At 41.3% G+C, this 12,983-nt stretch overlaps 1 protein-coding gene across 1 annotated transcript in view; it reads right to left on the minus strand.

The window, feature by feature from the left end:
• Positions 1–2,676: 2,676 nt before the first annotated feature.
• Positions 2,677–12,983, minus strand: part of vegfd (vascular endothelial growth factor D) — a 31,132-nt gene continuing 20,825 nt past the window's right edge. The window contains exons 3-8 of the mRNA XM_084337537.1: positions 9,047–9,167; positions 8,421–8,490; positions 5,767–5,894; positions 4,869–4,984; positions 3,941–4,106; positions 2,677–2,990 (exon numbers count right to left, since the gene is read on the minus strand). Of these exons, the coding sequence (XP_084193663.1) occupies positions 2,981–2,990; positions 3,941–4,106; positions 4,869–4,984; positions 5,767–5,894; positions 8,421–8,490; positions 9,047–9,167 (611 nt within the window). The 3' untranslated portion in view covers positions 2,677–2,980. The remainder of the gene's footprint in view (positions 2,991–3,940; positions 4,107–4,868; positions 4,985–5,766; positions 5,895–8,420; positions 8,491–9,046; positions 9,168–12,983) is intronic.

Below are 12,983 nucleotides of genomic sequence, written 5' to 3' on the forward strand. Positions count from 1 at the left end.
GGCTCGCAGGCGGCCAGAAGATGCAGAGTGTAGGGGTCTCGATGGTGTTTAGCTAGAGACCATAGACCAGAGGTAGGATGGAGCCGTCCCCCTCGTTGCACGGTATGCCAGGTCAAGAACCAGATTTGTATGGCAATGGGAACTTGGGAAGCCAGTGCAACTCTCTCAGAAGTGGGCTGACATGGGCTGACTGGTGGATTGGAGATCAAGCGAGCCACTTTATTCTGTATGAGTTGGTAACCCAGCTAACAGTGCATTGCAATAGTCAAGGCAAGACATGACTGTTTATTGCAGGAGGAGTTGGGTGGCTTCTTTTGTCAGGAAGGGGCAGATCCTTCTCACATTGCTCAGGAAGAATCTGCAGGTTCTGGTTTTTGAGGCGATGTGAGCAGAGCAGTTCAGTTGGTCATCAAGCACCACACCTAGTTTCTTGGCAGTTGGGGACAGAGCCACGGCTATGTGGCAAGTGAAGTAGCTCCATTTGGCTAAGGTTCAGTTTGAGGTGGTTGGTCGTCATCCAGGCGGAAATGTCAGACAAATGTCATCCGTTCAGAGACTTGCTTATCTGAAGGAGGAAAGGAGAACTAGAGTTGAGTGTCATCGGCATAGCAGTAGTATGAGAAGGCATACGAAGTGATAATGTTACCCAGAGATTTGGTGTAGAGAGAAAAGAGGAGGGGTCCAGGGACTGAACCCTGGGGGACATCCGCCTGTATGGGGCAGAGGGATGATAGGATGCCTCTCAATGATCAGGAGAATCAGGACAGAGGTGACAAGTCTCTGTAACTGCTCAGAGGGCCGTCTCTGTGGAGTGGTCTGTCTTGAAGCCTGACTGATTTGGGTCTTGGAGGTTGTTCTGTAATAGATAATCAGTGAGCTGGTTGGATATGACGCGTTCAAGTGATTTAGAGAGGAAAGAGAGAAGAGAGACAGGACGATAGTTATCTATGACGGTGGGGTTCAGGGTTTTTTCTTTTTAGTGGTGTGACTCTGGCTTGTTTTAGAGAGGTGGGAACCATCCCAGGGTTGAGAGATGAGTTAATGCATGGTTGTAATTAGGAATGTGAGGATGTCTGGTGTGATGGTCTGGAGGAGTGGGGAGGGTGGGTCCAGCTGGCATGTAGTGGGACGGTTCGACATCACCAGTGTCAGAACTTTGGCGTCTGTAAGGGGAGAGAAGGATGAGGTTCCTGTGTCAGCACTTGAAGTGGGTGGGGGTTGGGAGAAGCAGCTATGGATGTTCTATACCTTTTTCTCAAAGAAGGTGGTAAAGTCCTCCGCAGAGAGAGTGGAGGGGGGGGGGGGTGGTGGAGGAGGGAGGACATGGTGGTGTGCATTTTGTGATGGTTCTTAGCCGAGGCCTCAATCTTATGGTGAAAGAAAGAGGCTTTTGCAGTAGTAATGGTTTTGGAGAATGCTAAAAAGAGGTCCTGATAAGTAGTTTATGTGGAACAGTTGGCAGGCTTCTTGGCGAAGGAGGTTGAGAGGTCTCAAAGGAAGGTGGAGTTTACCGTATCTGAAGGGAGAGCAGACAAATACTCACTCAAGGCCAAGGGTAGAGCTGACGTCAGAGGAGAGGGTGGAGGGGACAGGGAGCGTAGGTTTTGTCTGAATGAGACAGTTTGAGTTGGAGTAGGTGATTTTGGGTTTAGCACAAGAGTTAGTTAAAAGGATACAAAGAAGTGGTCTGAAAAATGGAGGTGAGTTAATTATGCTGTAGCCACTGGAGTATAAGGTCCAGGGAGCTGCTGGCTTTGTGGGTTGGAAGCATGACAGCGGGAGTCAGGTTGAAGGATTGTAGGAGAGAGACCACTGTGGCAGACTTGGAAGAGTCAGGTAGGTTGAAGTTACCCATTAGCACCAGTGGGTGCCATCTTAAAGGGAGCTTAAAAGGATGTCCATCTCGTCTGGAAAGTGTTCAGGGGGACATTTGTTGTGTGTGAATGGGCTTTTAAATGTGATGCAAAGCTTCTGGAGAGTTAAACTGTGCCATACTGCAGCTTTAACTAGTAATTGAATTACACTGGCTTTAACCCACCCCAGGCCTGTTAGGAGTTGTCACGACGTTCTTCATGTTCTTTACTGGGTGTACCATAGTCGAGCTGTCATAGCTGAATGCAGCATTGCACCCTCTAGAGGCCAATGCCAGCTTCAGAATGAGTGAGATATATGCAGAGACTGGCTCAGTAGCTCCTGTTGCTTATATTTATATCAACATATCACTATCCAGTATCTATATTGTGCTGTGGATAAAGCAAGTGTGCCAACTAGCCTTTCATATATGGTTGCAATGGTTTTTAATGAATCTAACTCCCAAACAGTGGCTCGGGAGGTAGAGCAGTCGCCTGGCAATCCGGAGATTCCCAGTTCGATTCCCGCTCCTCCCCGGCAGCGTGTCGATGTGTCCTTGAGCAAGACACTTAACCCCTAATTGCTCCCGATGAGCAGGTTGGCACCTTGCATGGTTGCCTCCGCCGTCGGTGTGTGAATGTGTGAGTGAATGGGTAAAATGTGAGGAACAAATTGTAAAGCGCTTTGGATAAAAACGCTATATAAATGCAGCCATTTACCATTTATTAACTTGCATATCAACAGGAAATTAGAACATTGAAAGTTGCCAAATAGAGCAATATTTACAATGGGGCCATCTGAAGGCAAACAATAATCCATATTTGTATAATGTGATAAAACTATAAAAATATCAATCTTTTAATGAAAAATACATGTTTGTTCAGTGCATAAAGTACAGATGTACAAATCAAATATTACACATTGATTTAAAACGTAAAGCAATGCATGTTAAAATATTTATTAACATGGTCATTTGAGTTAATACCTCAGGAATAAAGGATTTTAATTAGTTAAAGTGATTGGTATAAATAGGGTTATAAATAAATTATGAGCCTTTTGTCTCTGCTTCCATAGGCTACTTCTAAGCCAAGCAGATCGTTATTATTCCCAGGGTCCACTGGTACTTGTGTCACTTGCACCTGTGAATAAAAGAGAATTAATTTAGTAGGACAAATCATATTATGTGTAACCAATGGACACAATAGACTGAACAATATACACTGTGGCAAAAAAATTATAAAAAAAATTCATTCAAGGGGCTAACACTCACTAAACTCAGGTTTAGCATAATGTTAGGGGCTAAGACCATGACAGTACAGTGTTTTCTGATTCATAAACATAGATTATTGGGTCAATTTGACTCTTTCAGTCGGTTTTACCAGTACCATCCTATTTGAACAATTATATGTTGGAAGAGAACACAAATATCACCAGTTCCTCTGTTGTGTTGGTCGTACAGACTATTACAGCAATTTCCAAAACAAGAGTTGAAGCTGAACTATGGAACAGTGGCACACTGGCCACGAGAGGTAACTGCACTGTGTTTAAATATGGAGGATACAAGAAAAAACACTTCTTCAAGCCAGGTAACTTTATTTGTGTTGTTTTGCATTTTATGCCCTATGAATGAGATGGTAAACAGGTAAGCAGTAATCTATGACCGATTACATTTTTAAAGTAACTCTGGTAACAAATTCAATTATCCAGTTACATTTGTTTAAACTGAGTTGCAGACCGAGTTTACTGAGTTAATATGGATAACTAGAACAATTCAGTAGAATGCAGACCTCCGCCAAGGCCAAACAATCCACCAAACAACCACAGTTAATTTCACATGCAACATTTTACTGGGTAGATGATTTTTTTTATATGATTCATGATTTTAGATGATCCATATAGTGGTGCTAAAGGAAAGTTCATGGGGTCACCAAATAAATAGATTTCCTCCTTGGGGTCGTGAAAATACACAGAAATTGTAACAGCAATCTGGCCATTACTTTTCAAGATATGCTACGGACAGACCGACACATGCACACACACACACACGCACGCACACACATACATACACACACACACACACCCTATGTACCTGCAAGAACTGTGGTCAAAGTGCCGTCTCTTGGTTGCACAGACGGTAGCGTTGCGATGACAGGGCTGGACAGGTCTGGGCCTGAGGGGGGGCTGGGGTCTAGGGATACAGTCACAGCGCTCCACGTCAATCTCACAATCAGGCATCCACACACTGAGTGGGAACTCTGAACAGAGGGAGGCAAAGGAGCAGTATTAAAAAGGCATACTTGTAGGTACTACAAAGTTAGAGCACAAGGCAGTCAGATAGTCCAAGATATCTGCATATAATGTGTACACACTTGCATGTGCGTACCGGTGTAAAAAGTACCCAGAAATTATACTTAATACCGTCTCAAAATCTTACTCAAGTAAAAGTCAGAGTATCTGGCTAAAAACACACTTGAGTAAAAGAAAAAAAGTTTCTACTTTCAAATGTACTTAAGTACTAAAAAGTTAAAGTAAAAACTTTTTTTCTGACTGTCTATTCTTCTAATAGCAGGTGTTTAATCAAAGATCCCCGCTTTCTAGTCTTGCACAAGGACCAATCAGCATGGGTATGGGCGGGTTCATTTTCCATTGATGGGGATTTGATTGGCTGTTTTTAAATAAAGTGCGGGCGCAGGATTAACAACGTTAACGTTTATTCAGCCAGAGAAACAAATATACTAATTAAAATTGATGCACCTGCGATATTTGTACTTTGTACTTTGTAGGTCTACATTTTAAATGTAAGGAGTAAAAAATGTTTTTTTCTCTGAAATGTAATTGAGTAAAAGTACAAGTATACAAACCTAATAATACTAGAGTAAAGTACAAATCTCCCAAAACAGTACTTAAGTATTGTAACGAAGTACAATTACTTGTACTTTACACCCCTGCGTACAAGCATGCACACACTTACACATACATACAGTACACAACAAACACACACACACACGCACACACACCTGGTTTACTAGAGGGATAGGGTATACATCTGTCAGCCATACAGTCCCAGATCAGCCCACTGGCACAAAGTCTTCTGGAGTCTTCTGCTTCAGACAGCTGATGCGTGGGGGAGCAACTGCAATGGAAACAAACAAAACTAAATGGAATAGTGTGTAGTAATAATAATAATAATCATAATGATGATGATGATGATCATTTTGACAACAATATTACAATAATTGCTTTATTCTACATGCAAACAGATGGCTCATTGAAAACCAGAACTGTCAACACTGAGGTGTCTGTGTGTGTATGTGTGTGTGGATATGGTGCGTCTGTCTATGTCTGGATCTCTTAATATGTCATGATGTGCTCTGTCCTTGTGTCCATGACTGTATTGTGACCTGTATCCCTACTATGTCTATGTGCTTTTGTTGTGTTTTTATTCTAATGTTATTTATCTTGATTTTATTCTGCTTTTATTGCTAACCCTTTTTTTACACAGGATTTTAGCCTGTACCTTCTGGCAGGGGGACTGCCAATGGAAATGAGCCTTTTGGCTAAAATTGGGTGCATTTACATTTGTAAAATGTTTTATTAATGTACACTGTCCCCCTTGAACAAATAAAGTAAACCTAAACCTAACCTAGATATGTTTTATAGTATTGGGGAGACAGGGCAGTGGGTGGGAAGGTGGGGAGGGACGATATTTACATTTACATTTACATTTAGTCATTTAGCTGACGCTTTTATCCAAAGCGACTTACGATATTGATTTAGTCAGTTTTTTGTATATCCACTGTTGACATATTATGAATAAAAATAATATCACAGTAATAATAACAATATCCTCCCGAGAACAATGTTTCTTTAACAGCTGAGAGAGTAGCAGGTATTTCTATGGAAGGTTGGACTTACCCATTCCTCCGGTGGGGTCGAGCGTTTCGTCGTATGATGGCGGGTTCCATGCACCTACATTCCGTATGATTGGCTACTTTTATCAGCACCGGCTCAGGGCCAAACTTGAATGGGATCACACTCAGAAGCTGGAGCGGGAGAGCACACACGCACACACACACGCACACGGACACGCACACAGACATTAATGACTGCTCCACAAAGACAGCGTCATCAACAGAGCATTTTCACTGTTTAATTTGTCAAGGACCTTGTGTCTCACACTAGAAAATAGGCCTGGTGCCGAACCTTTAAAATGACACACTGCTGCTCTGTTAACATGGTCACTAGCTGCTCTAACCTATTAACATGGTCACTAGTTGCTCTAACCTGTTAACATGGTCACTGTGTGGCTGTTCTAACCTGTTAACATGGTCACTGTATGGCTGCTCTAACCTGTTAACATGGTCACTGTGTGGCTGCTCTAACCTGTTAACATGGTCACTGTGTGGCTGCTCTAACCTGTTAACATGGTCACTGTGTGGCTGTTCTAACCTGTTAACATGGTCACTGTGTGGCTGTTCTAACCTGTTAACATGGTCACTGTTCTAACCTGTTAACATGGTCACTGTTCTAACCTGTTAACATGGTCACTGTTCTAACCTGTTAACATGGTCACTGTGTGGCTGCTCTAACCTGTTAACATGGTCACTGTTCTAACCTGTTAACATGGTCACTGTGTGGCTGTTCTAACCTGTTAACATGGTAACTGTGTGGCTGTTCTAACCTGTTAACATGGTCACTGTGTTGCTGCTCTAACCTGTTAACATGGTCACTGTGTGGCTGCTCAAACCTGTTAACATGGTCACTGTGTGGCTGCTCTAACCTGTTAACATGGTCACTGTGTAGCTGCTCTAACCTGTTAACATGGTCACTGTGTGGCTGCTCTAACCTGTTAACATGGTCACTGTGTGGCTGTTCTAACCTGTTAACATGGTCACTGTGTGGCTGCTCTAACCTGTTAACATGGTCACTGTGTAGCTGCTCTAACCTGTTAACATGGTCACTGTGTGGCTGCTCTAACCTGTTAACATGGTCACTGTGTGGCTGCTCTAACCTGTTAACATGGTCACTGTGTGGCTGCTTTAATGCCTTAAGCTGTAAGGTCCCCCAATCGGGGGACCCTGCTGTTTTATCATAAATCGATCAATACAGACCGTATTAATTAATGGTGTGTTTCTTTTTCAAATGTAGCCAAGAGTAAAGACCATAACCCTATTTTCAGCACTACGTTTGTTTACCGATGTTTTTAAAATGTTCAGAAAATAAGAATTTATCGGACTAATGTGAATTCTTTCTCTCTTTGATGGTAAAACTGCGAAGAAATCCAGATTTAACACTGCCATTTGAAAGAGGAGCCATAATAAGGTCATTTATAGTTCATAATTACATTTTGAATGGATTATAATTATTACTGTATCTACAAATCCTTCTGTTTAATCATCTTCCCTTTATTCATTTGCTTAGATTTATTGTACACTTGATCTCAAGAAGGTGCTGAATGAGCTCAGTGAACGAGGTCGGAGGTTGCACAATTGTAACATGGTGTTAACCCTTTCACTGCCGCACTACCAAACGGTTAACACTTTCACTGCGACAATACACAGAATGTTAACCCTTTCATGGCCACACGACAGCAAAACCGTCTGTAGTGTGATAGTAAAGGGTTAACCTTCTGTAGTGTGGCAGTGAAAGGGTTAATCACCGGAAAAGATGCAAAGAAAATATCATAATTTATATTCTCCTTTGTTTCATCACAATTTACTCAAGCCTAGTAGGGATGTCCGTTATTATCGGCCTACCGATATTATCTGCCGATATTGTCATTAAAATGTGATATCGGAAATTATCGGTATCGGTTAAAATTTTTATTTTATTTTATTTTTATAAATTTTTTTACATTTATTTAACCTTTATTTACCCAGGCAAGCAAGTAAGAACAAATTCAGATTTTATTTATTGTCAAAAGTATGCATAATGTTGTGTTAATTCCACGACAAGAGATATGTAATATTAATTACCTGAAATTATTCCGTTTTTTTGGGGGGGGGAAACCCTGCATATATCGGTATCGGTTGATATCGGTATCGGAAATTAAGAGTTGGACAATAGCGGTATATCGGTATCGGTAAAAAAGACAATATCGAACATCCCTAAAGCCTAGTAACAGACACAATGTTTCTGACACTGGGAATACATTCCCCGAGGTCCATAGATGTCCCTGGTTACCAAGAACATGGAAATTGACGTGGAAGTGGAACAATCTTCCATTTACTCGGGCATGTACTTTTAGACGAAATTTCTGTAAATTAACCTGTTAACATGGTCACTGTGTGGCTGCTCTAACCTGTTAACATAACACAGCTGAGGTAAGCGGTGTGAATGTTTTAGAATGCCGACATACAGTAGTATATCTTCAGATTTTCCACTGTCTATTTCGCTGGAGGCAGCCATTGCAATATGTATTGACAGACCTGAGCCAACATGTGTCACTTTCCACAATTCAAACACAGGATATTACTTTCATTTTCAGTATTCCCCAGAAGATTATAGTATGGCTCCACACCCGAGTGATGGAATATCGACTTGCAAGGTGAAAATAAGTTTGGACTCACAGTTTTATTGACGTATGTTGTAGTTGTGTTTCTGCAGGTGACACCCTCTTTATTACAGCAGCCATTACACCTGTAGCCAGACATACAGTATGATATGATATGGGGGGGGGGGGGGGGGGGGGCTTGTGTCAACAGCAATACACAGGTTGGAACAGAATACAAGAGGTAAATAAATAACAAAACATGATTCTTTAGTTTTTTTTTTAAATAAAATAATATTGTAAAATAAATCAAATATAATAAATCAAATAATACTGTATACATATGGGAAATTATATATGACCTCTAATAACTATATATATATATCAAATAAATACTGACTAACATGCAAGGGAGCATAATGTAACAAACAAGGGCAGATTTAATAATAATAATAATAATACATTTAATTTATATAGCATCATTTATATAGGGAACTGTACGTATGGGATGATATACAAATCATAATATGATATCTCCGTTGGACAAGCTGATTATTTGTATAGTCACTCAAAGGAAGATGAACATAAATCATCAACGGACAAAGAATGCAAAAGAGCGACACCTCTCACAATAGAATCGTGAAAGTGGGCCAAGATATTCATGCGTGGAAATGATCTAGATCTGTTTTGAGGCAAAACACACACCTGTAGACAGACACACACGGTGGTTTGAAGAACATTGAGGGGTTGGTGCCCAGTTCCTTGGCCACATCAACACATGTCTCCCTGGGCATACACTGGGTTCGCTGCCACTCCTCATCTATGGCTATGGAAGACACGCAAGAAATGATAAGAAAGACACACATGGAATGCCCACCCCCCCCGGCTCCACACACACACCAGTGTTGTAGTACTCGAGTCCTGGACTGATTTTCAGGACTCGTGACTCGACTTGGACTTGAGCACTGATTACTCTGACTTGGATATGGACTCTAGCATTGACTGCATTCGGACTCGGAAGGTGCAGACTCTGACTTGGACTTGTTAATTGATAAATACTTTATTATTATTATTATTATATTATTATTATTATTATTATTATTATTATTATTATTATTATTATTATTATTAATTATTATTATTATTATTATTATTATTATTATTATTATTATTATTATTATTATTATTATTATTATTATTATTATTATTATTATTCTTTTTGTAATAGGCCCTAATCATTTGGCATACGATATTGATGGCTAGTGCATTTGTTTGGCTATTGTGTCACAAAGTAAATAAACTCCCTTTGAATTGGTGACCACTGTGTTATTTATGTTTAATGCAGACCTTTTTTTATTTATATGTCAGCTCTTTGACTGAGTGGACTCAACCTTGATGACTTAGGCGTCGGTTACAAATAGGGTGTTTTCGTTTCGTTTTCAAGATGAGTTTAGCTTTTCCAGGTCGCAACGTAGTGGCAGCCGAGTTAGACATTTGTTTTGCAACCTGAGCACTTTCGTTTTGCCTCCTGAGCACAGTGATGTAGTACAATGCCAAAGCAGTAGGTGGCGAACATGAAGGCAATTTTCAACCAATCAGAACTTGAATGTGCCAATACACTTCCTGCAAAAAAAGTCAACAAGCCGCCATCTTTAAATGCCTCCGTGAGATATTTAGCCAATGTAACACTTATTTTTCAGCAAAGAAAGTGCAATAAACAAAACAGATACATTCACTGTGTGTTCTGCCTCTCATTTGTTGATGAAACAATACTAACATCAACACAATTGACCACCAAGAGCGGCATTTAGTCTCATCGGCGCCGATTTTGTTAGCTTACATGCTAACGTGAATGGAATATGCCAGTATAACAGTATAGCATTGTGGCTAGCAGCTAACGTTAGCTCACGTTAGTTAGCCAGCCAGCACTAACTGATGATATCAGGAGCTATCAGTAGCTAGATAACATTAGACAACGCCTCGTGTATTAAACAAAGGTGAATAGATGACTGGGCCATTTTGTTTAATGCTTGTTAAGATTGAAAGAGGAGCTCTGAGCTAACAGGGTCTGATAGCTAATGTTAGCTCACGTTAGCCAGCTGCTCATGCAATCGTTAATGCTAGCAGAATGAATGGATGTTTAACATATTGCAGAATGGGTACAATACAATACGACTCAATACAAACAATTGTTAAGGGAATGCAGACTGTTGTAGCTTGGACTGGGGTCCTTATAACAATAACTTGACAACACATGGTAGCTGCAGCTATTTGGGACAGCTTTGTCGTCACCGGACGTTGGTGAGGGCATGCAGATGTGGGTATCTACTGCCAGGGGCAGATATAAAGGGGGGCGCCAAAACTGCACAGAGAAATAAAATAAAATAATATTTTTTTTTTTTGGCACCCCCCTCTGGGTGGCGCTCTAGGCGACCGCCTATATCGCCTGTAGGAAGGTCCGCCCCTGTCTACTGCACATGGGCGTTGAGCAACAATGGCTCCGCGCAGATTACACGACACGTTGTCGGCGGTTTTGCCGTTTTTCCAAAACGGAAACACAATTTCAGCGTTGTCAGTAGGGCACCGCGTTTTCCTGCCAAAACGGCATTTCTGGGTTTATCTTTTTTTTATTGGAAGAATTAGTACATATTTATACAGTACATTTCAGTTATCCAAATTATACAACTTCCATTTCCTTCCCCATTCCTATCCCCTAATCCCACCCCATCCCACCCAGTGAGGGCGACGACAAACATACATGTAAAATAAAAAATTTTAATAAAAAATTTAAATAATTAAATAATTAAACATAAATACAGATGTGACAGACAAAGCTACGCAAAAAGAAATGAAGTAAAATAAAATATATATATATATATATATATATATAAATAGGAAAGACCGTAATAATAATATATAATATAAGCGATACTCTCCATTTTAGTAGCGTAATTTCCAGATGGTAAAACAAATAAAATGGAAGGTAAATTTAACACCCTTAGCAGACCACCACAATGCCATCTCGCCAGCCATACGTAGGCTAGCAGTGTCAGGAAGGTAGATAGGAGGAGGAGGGGGGTCATGGGGTCCCAAGTTTAGAAGGAGTCATATGGGTTTTGAAATGAGATAGGAAGGGCTGCCATGTTTTGTGGAAGGTATCTGTGTGGCCTTGTGTTGTAAATCTGATTTTCTCTATATGTATAAGAGACATAACATCCCTCATCCAGTGTAAGTGTGAGGGGGGAGTGGCTGCCTTCCAGTTGAATAGGATGAGGTGTCTGGCAATGAGTGAGGCAAAGGCCATGGCATTGGATTGCCCAATAGATATTGCAGCGTTCTCCGGTGTCAGACCAAATAATACAATAAGAGCTGCATGGGTCAACATTCATAAAAAATATGTCTGAATAAGATTTAAAAATGGAAGTCCAGAAAGGGGCCAGTGCTGGACAATGCCAAAACATATGAATAAGTGAGCCAGGGGCTTGGTGGCACCGGTCGCATGTGGGATCCATGCCAGGATTTATCTTCGCAAGTCTAGTCTTTGACCAATATAGACGGTGGAGGAGCTTGAACTGTATCAGTGAATGGCGGGCACATATTGAAGAAGAGTGTATTCGGGCAAGAGCATTTTCCCATTCTTTGTCTGTAAATTGGTGATTTAGATCGGACTCCCAGTTTTGTCTTATAGCCAATACTGAGGAGGGTAGGGAAAGGGATATGATGTTATGTTATATGGTGTTGTTAGATAGATTAGCCCCCCCCCCCCCCCCTGGTGCTCCCACGGTCGAAAAACACTCGCTTAAGTGCCCTTTTGGCTTTTGAGTGAAAGAAATTAGAGGATGTGCCCTATTGGTGCCCCCACGGTTGAAAAACGCGTGCTTAAGTGCCCTTTTGAGTGAAAGAAATTAGAGGATGTGCCCTAATGGTGCCCCCACGGTCAAAAAACGCGCGCTTAAGTGCCCTTTTGAGTGAAAGAAATTAGAGGATGTGCCCTATTGGTGCCCCCACGGTTGAAAAACGCGCGCTTAAGTGCCCTTTTGAGTGAAAGAAATTAGACGATGTGCCCTATTGGTGCCCCCACGGTTGAAAAACGTGCGCTTAAGTGCCCTTTTGAGTGAAAGAAATTAGAGGACGTGCCCTATTGGTGCTCTTCCAATGGTCTAAACTTGACCATGTGCCCCACGGTTAAATAATATCACGCAAAAGTGCCCTTTTGAGTGAAAGAAATGAGAGGACGTGCCCTATTGGTGCCCCCACGGTTGAAAAACGCGCGCTAAAGTGCCCTTTTGAGTGGCGAAAAATTAGAAGGTGTGCCCTATTGGTGCTCTTCCAATGGTCTAAACTTGACCATGTGCCCCACGGTTAAATAATATCACGCAAAAGTGCCCTTTTGAGTAAAAGAATTTAGAGGACCTGCCCTATTGGTGCCCCTCTAATGGTTAAACGTGACCATGTGCCCCCACAGTTGAAAACATTGCGCTAAAATGCCCTTTTTGAGTGTTGAAAATGAGAGGACGTGCCCATTGGTGCCCTTCCAATGGTCTAAACTTGACCATGTGCCCCGACGGTTAAATAATGTCACGAAAAAAGTGCTCTTTTGAGTGGAGACAATTAGAGGACGTGCCCTATTGGTGCCCCTCTA

Source organism: Notolepis coatsorum, assembly GCF_963971535.1.
Source record: "Notolepis coatsorum genome assembly, chromosome: 20".
NCBI lineage: Eukaryota > Metazoa > Chordata > Actinopteri > Aulopiformes > Paralepididae > Notolepis > Notolepis coatsorum.